Here is a 7,476-nt window from a genome sequence, read left to right on the forward strand (position 1 = left end):
TCTAGCAAGCCTCCAGCTACCCACTATGAGATTAATTTGCTCTATATTTAGAGATTATGACATATTCTGAATGTCAAACAATTAAGAGGATCCATGAATCTCAGTCTTGCAAGGAAGCACAAGAAAGAAAACATTTATTCATATCAAATATATAAGAAGATTACATTGGAAGGTGGCACCGCAAATTTTACATCATGTCAGACATTGTTACCTCACAATTGAAAGACTTCCCAGTGATTTGCAATTTTTCTACATAGTACTTTATTACTTATTTGTAATCTAGAGCCTCACCTCAATCACTGAACAGATAATCGTGCCTTGCAAGTCTAAAACTTCTCATTCTCTCTCTTTTTTTTTTAGATTAAATAATTATATTCCGCTTAGGTGAGGCTATATTGTAGTACAAACAAACCTGAGATTTTAGAAGTTTAACACAATAAAGTTTATATACACAGACAAATGAGAACATGTTAGAGTTAAATAATTTTTTTTTTAAATGAAAAGATGGAAGGAAAGTTATATGTATGGTTAGAATGGATCCATAGAATAGAAGAAAGTGTGTGGTCATAACCAAATTGAAGTATGATGATTAATGAATATTAGGATGATGGATAAGCAAAAAATATGAATGTGGATAAATTCATCTTTCAAGACAAGAAGTGATTTTATCATGTATATGAAAATTAGCTGCATAAGCACATGACTCATCGTGGTAAATATTAGAAGAAATGTCTAAAATTGTTGCAAGTGTTATTTCTGGGAGATGGGAGTGGGAGGAGAGATTGGTCGGGCAGAGAGGGGCAGGAAACGTCTTATATTTCATTATAAGCCTTGGGTTCTCTTTAAACTACATGCATCTATATTACTTTAGGAAAGATAAAAATTAATTTTCAAAACCCAAAGATATACCTGGTGAATGATACATACGTGTAGCCATGCTTTACAAAGTTGGATGGTATTCCTGGAGGGTACTCAGTCACTATGCAGTGAATTCAAGGATTACTGCTCCATCCTCCACCCTCTTTCTCTTCTCATTGGAAGTGAGTGTCTTAGGGAATATTAGTTTCAAGCAAGAGGAGAGGAACAATTTGAATCTTACGAAATTAGAGGTTATTAGATGCACAAAGTCTAATATGGAAGACGATTTAGAGGCAGGGGAGGAATAAGGGAATAAAGGAGCTTAGGAAAGGGAATGGACAAGAGATGGTTCTATCAATAGGCAGATCGAGTAAACAAATAGAAAACTCCCCAAACCGCAGTTTACATGCCATTTTAGGAGTAAGATTTCAGATGCCTTAGCAGCCCATCTTTACACAGTAGATGCCTCTTTAGTTGTAATAATGGAAACTTGGAATTCCCATGTCCTGTATCCAGGAGTACTACACATAGCAGGCATCTGACGTTGTACTCTGCTCCAGGCTCAGTCTCATAACGGCTTGTTTTCATTGACTTTTTCTTTTTGCACCTTCTTTTCATTGAAAAACATCACCACCACCACCACAAAGCCATAAAGAAATGATCATTTTCCACTCAGGTGAGACTAGATGAAATGGTTTTAAATTGAATCTGGGAGGGGATTTGTACAATACTAAAGAAAAAAATTCCTGATGGAAAAATCATTCTAAAACAGACTAGGTTCTCATTGATCTCATTGGCTTAGTTTGGGATAAAAATAGACTATACAATGATTCTCTAATTTAGCATTTATTAGAAACAAGAGTGTTTGTTAAGACACTTGCTGGGGCCCACCCCCAGAGATTCTGATTCAGCAAGTTTCTAGGTGATTCTAACACGTTACCAGGTGACACTGATGCCACTAGTCTTGGACCATACTTTGAGAACCTATGGATTGATTCTGGATGATTTCTGAAATCTCCTGCTCATGATATCCCTCGTTGTTCTAGAAACATGTTGCACTGGGTGAATACCTAAGAACCTCAGCTTGGGTCAACTGCTCCATATCGTCACACAGTTGTACTGATGCTGTTTCTTTCCAAAAAGACTTTGCTTTGGGGACAGCTGGTAGAGTGCGTGAGGTCTTCACTGAAAGCTGCCTCCAGAATGCCCTTCATGGACTGCTTTGCTTTCTTCCTGAAATCTCTTCCTAGGAGGGCATAGAGGAAGGGATTAAAGCAACTATTGGCAGATGCTAGAGCAATGGACACGTGGTCCCAAGGCAGCAGAGCTTCTCCAAAGGGAGTTTCTGGGCCAAAAAACAATGATAGGACTCCAACAACGTGGTATGGAGCCCAGCAGACACAGAAGACAACCACCACAGCCATGGCCACTCTCAAGGTTTTGATCCGAGTCTTGGTGAAGCGGCCCCGTCGCATTCGGAAGATAATGAGGCCATAACAGGTCACCATAACAATAAAGGGCAGAAGGAAACCCACCACTAGCCTAGTGATGGTTATTGCCATCAGGGGTGTTTGTACTTGATTGTCATATGAAAACTGGCCTAAATATTCATCCTGGAAATCTTGGGATAGCTCGTATGCGTATAAGTAATTGGTGGAAATACCAGAGTAAAGCTCTACATCAGTAGAGAGAAAAGTATCAGAGTTATCTGGTGGGTCAATTCTGTAATCTTCAATGGGAAACCCACTGGGGATTATAGATGAGACCCCATCAGGAGGTTTAAATAAATTATAATATGGATGTTGACTAAATAATTTAGCTGAATCCATAGGGAGTGACTCTCCAGAAGGTCTTTGAAATGTTTGAGAATAGAGGATAGTGGTGGCTGTCCAAGGAAGATCATTTGTTTGTAAAGAGAAAGACTCTAATCTATCATCCATTTCTCCAGGCATCTGAACAATGGAGTTGTCAAGAGACCCATTTTCCAGGAGATCAGTGGTGAAGTCTGAATAACCTAATGAGCTGTCGAGACCAAAATTGTAGCCACACATATAATAGTTGTCTACAGCGAATGTTTCTCGGTACATGAACACAGGTGTACACATTACAAAAGCCACCACCCATATACATCCACAGATAGCAGAGGCTGTCCCCACATTGCGGTGATTCTGGCACCAGATTGGCTTGAGGACCAAGAGACAACGATCCAGGCTAATGGCAGTCAGCAGGAAGACGCTGGCAAACATGTTGAGGAGGATGATGGAGGGGATGAGCTTGCATAGGAGCCAGCCATAGGGCCAGTGTCCTTGGAGAGCCAAGTGAGCCAGGGAGAAGGGCAAGGAGAGGCAGCAGAGGAAGTCCGCCAGTGTGAGATGGAGAAACCAAACCGTGTTCACTGTCCGCTGCATCTTTAGGCCAGCCACCCACAGCACTAGGCCATTGCCTGGCACTCCCAATAAGAAAGTGAGGCTGAGAATGATCATGGAGAGAATGACTTGGGGTTCATACCAGGGCTGTGAGGGTAGGTCAGTTGAATTGTTATCAGCAGAGAAAGGCTCCATTGCTAAACTTCTATAAAAATATAAACAAAAATATTAAAACTATCTTTTTTTTTTAAAAAAGCATATCCTTAGAATTATAACCCTCTGTAGAACTAGAAAGGCCCCTGTTTGTTTGTTTGTTTTTATAGATTTTATTTATTTATTTGTCAGAGAGAGAGAGAGCAAGCACAGGCAGGGGTAGAGGAAGAGGGAGAAGCAGACTCTCTGTCAAGCAGGGAGCCCGAGGCGGGATTTGACCCCAGGACCCCGGGATCATGACCCAAGCTGAAGGCAGATGCTTAACCGACTGAGCCACCCAAGGCGCCCCCAAAGGCCCCTGTTTTAGTTTGTATTCCTTCACTTCACAATGGACCACACAGAAACATTCTGTGATTGTTAAAATCTGCCATATCATTTTAAATGTGTATCGAAATCATAATTTCATTTGGAAGTCCCTATCAGTGTATATATCTCCTCTTTCTTGCACTTCCAGTGTCTCAGTCTGCACTGGTTCCTTTCCTCACCCGGTGCTCCCTATTAAAAACAAATAAGTGGGGCGCCTGGGTGGCTCAGTTGGTTAAGGTCTGCTTTTGGCTTGGGTCATGATCCCGGGGTCCTGGGATCCAGCCCCACATCGAGCTCCCTGCTCAACAGGGAGTCTGCCTCTTCCTCTCCTCCTTGCTCATGCTCTCTCTCGCTATCTCTGTCTCTTTCAAATAAATAAAATCTTTTTTAAAGAAAATAAAGACATAACTGAGTCTACACCTTTTTTTGTGTAGTGAGTCATTTGAAAATCTGGTGGAGGGAATGGATGGACCTTCTGCCCTCATAGAAACGAGAATATGTAAACTTAAAATCTTACATACCATTTGAGTGGTGATGGAGCTTCATAAAACCCTTTCATGGATCTAAAGCTGGGAACCTCTGGTCTAGAAGTTATTGTTTGTCCATTTAGCTTATTTGGTTTGTTTTGTTTTGGTTTTAAAGATTATTTATTTATTTGACAGAGAGAGAGAGCGCATGTGCACAAACAGGGGGAGTGGCAGGCAGAGGGAGAAACAGGCTTGCCCTGAGCAAGAAGCCTGACTGAGCCACCTAGGCGCCCCCAGTTATATCTTTACATACAACCTCATCTTTTCCTTTTGCTTTCAGATTTCTCAAGAGTTGTTTACCCTCTCAGCATTGAGTCCCTCATCACCCATCATTTCTTTCTTGTTTGTTTTTTCAGTGTTATTCATAAATATATACACATATATTCATATATATACATATGTGTATATATGCATGCATGTTTTTCTTGATCAAAATGTCACAAAATTTGATTATTCTGTGCATATTTAAAAATTCTTTAATTATGGTAAAATACACATAACACAAAATTTACCATTCTAACCATTTTTTAAGTGTAAAGTTCAGCAGTGTTAAGTATATTCACATTATTGTACAATTAATCTCTACCACTTTTTCACCTTGTAGAACTGAAACTCTAATTCTATTAGACAACAGCTCCCCACTTCCCTCTTCCCTCAGCCCCTGACAAACCACCATGCTACTTTCTGTTACTATGTATTTGACTACTCTAGACATCTCATATAAATGGAAATCATACATTTGTCTTCTGGTGTCTGGCTTATTTCATTCAGCATAATGTTCGCAAGGCTCATCCATGTTGTAGCATATGTCAGAATGTCTTTCCTTTTTAAGGCTAAATAATATTCCATTGTATGTAAACACCACATTTTGTTTATCCACTCATCTTTTGATGGACATCTGAATTGCTTTCATCTTTTAGCTCTTGGGAATAATGCTGCTATGAACTGGCATGGATATTGTTGTATAAACTGCTTTCCTTTCTCAGCTAGTCTCCACATTATGCAGTAAGACCGTACCTTAAGGAATACTCAGTCTTCATCTAGTTTTTTTTCCAGCCGTCCCCAAAACATCTTCTATAGCTGATTTGTCCACAGTTATAGCCAGTCTAGGATCACACTTTGCATGGGAACGTTATGTTTCTTAAGTCTCTCTCTCTCTCTCTCTTTTTAGCATAGTTTGTCTTTTTCAAGGATGCTAGCTTGTTTCAGGGTCTGTTGTTCTCACCACTCACTTTTTACCCTTTGTAATTTGTAATGTTTTAACCCCTTGTAATTTGTCTTCTGCCCCATCACAGCGCTAAAATTACCTCTAACTAACAAATCCAAACATCGTTCTCGCTGTCTGCATCCACCACTACATGTTCTTGGCCTCTGTGACATTACCCTCCCCTAATTCCAAAGACTCCCGTAAATGCACCCTACCTTATAACTTTCTTGAACAATTCACTATTCTGGCTAATGCTGTTTACTTCTGTCTGGAATTACGTCCTTCACCTTAACCTCCTTTGTCCTGCATCCTTAATCTCTGCCTCTTGAAATCCTAGCCATTCTTCAAAACAAGCTCAAATATTATTCTTCCTTGAAATCTCTTCTTATAATCTCAATCGGAAATTAGTTCTTTAACCTCTTAAATTTGTGTATGTGTTGAACCTCCTTTCATATTCTCTGTGCAGTGATGCATTTTGTCTTGTATTATAATTATTATCATGGCTGTTTTATCTATTATTCTGGCCTTAAATTTCATGATAGTAAAAATGAGTCTTGTTCTTAAGTGCTTGTTCTACTGAAGTTAGCACAATGCCCTATATGACATAAAGATCAAAGATTACTTCAGTGGATGGATGTTCATTTGGGGGGTTTAGTTTTCAACTAATTTTAAAATTCTTTTTCTTGTCCATTTAATCCATTAAAGATGCTGTCTCTTCTAACTTCTCTTTTGTTTTCCAGTTTCCAATGCTTACTGGCTGTAATAGCATTTTGTGTTTCCTTTCCTAGAGTCCCAAAATATTTTCGTGACTTGGAATTAGTTCTGCTGAGCTAACCAAATGCTGTCGTAGGGTCTTACATGATTAGCAGAAGTTAAAATAACTGAGTCAACAAAATAATAAAAAAGAAGAAGTGGCTCCTTCTCCTTCTCTGTAGCCTTATTCACTCGAATATTCAAGTCCTATCAGGATCCTTTCTTTGCTGTGCACGGCAGCCACCCTGATCCCCTGTCCTGCTCCAATACATGTAGTCATGTGGAGATCCATAAAATATGGAGGGAAGGATAGATCAGAGAAGCTAGGACTAAAAGGAAACATAGCAATTATCTCTCCTTGTCTCTAGTTTTATTTTACAGTTTTTGACATGGAAACTCAGCAAATTAGGGACATATTCACAAGTAGGAGGGTTCTAAGATCTTAAGTCCAATGTCTGTCATGCCAATACTCTTTCTACTACGAAGAATCACAGAACTAAAAAGGCTTTGGTAATTTTTTTAAAGATTTTATTTATTTATCTGACAGAGAGAGGCACAGTGAGAGAGGGAACACAAGCAGGGAGAGTGGCAGAGGGAGAAGCAGGCTTCCCGCGGAGCAGGGAGCCCGATGCGGGGCTCCATCCCAGGACCCTGGAATGATGACCTGAGCCGAAGGCAGATGCTTAATGACTGAGCCACCCGGGTGCCCCCAGGCTTTGGTATTGTTAATAAAGGGAAAGAATACGGAGAACTGTACAGACTGAAGTAATAAAGACTGGAAAGAGGGGTGCTTGGGTGGCTCAGTCTGTTAAGTGACTGACTCTGATTTTGGCTCAGGTCATGATCTTAGGGTCTTAGGATTGAGCCCCGGGTTGGGCTCTGTTCTCAGCACAGAGTCTGCTGGAGATTCTCTCCCTGTGCCTCTGCCCACCCCACCTTGTGCTCTCTCTCCTTCTCTCTAAAATAAATAAATAAATCTTTTAAAAAAAGATTGAAAAGAGTAAAATTCCAATATAAATAGAGTCATTGGTGTGAGCTATATTTTAAATATCACATATCATCTGTCTTGAAATGGAAGTATGTATGAATCAGTCTTAAAACCCTTTCAGAATGAACAAGATCACTTTTTATATTTCTCCAAGTGTTTTGGCTGAAAGATACCTCTACATTTAAGATTGGTAGAATCCTTTCTTTCTTCCTTTCTTTCTTTCTTTCTTTCTTTCTTTCTTTCTTTCTTTCTTTCTTT

General features: G+C 39.7%; 1 protein-coding gene across 1 annotated transcript in view; it reads right to left on the minus strand.

The window, feature by feature from the left end:
* Window positions 1–348: 348 nt before the first annotated feature.
* The window catches only part of C3AR1 (complement C3a receptor 1), an 8,220-nt gene continuing 1,092 nt past the window's right edge, over window positions 349–7,476 (minus strand). The window contains exon 2 of the mRNA XM_035028299.1: window positions 349–3,429. Within this exon, the coding sequence (XP_034884190.1) occupies window positions 1,965–3,419 (1,455 nt within the window). The 5' untranslated portion in view covers window positions 3,420–3,429 and the 3' untranslated portion in view covers window positions 349–1,964. The remainder of the gene's footprint in view (window positions 3,430–7,476) is intronic.

Source organism: Mirounga leonina, unplaced genomic scaffold (assembly GCF_011800145.1).
Source record: "Mirounga leonina isolate KUSES-001 unplaced genomic scaffold, KU_Mleo_1.0 Mir_201, whole genome shotgun sequence".
In the NCBI taxonomy this organism is placed as follows: domain Eukaryota; kingdom Metazoa; phylum Chordata; class Mammalia; order Carnivora; family Phocidae; genus Mirounga; species Mirounga leonina.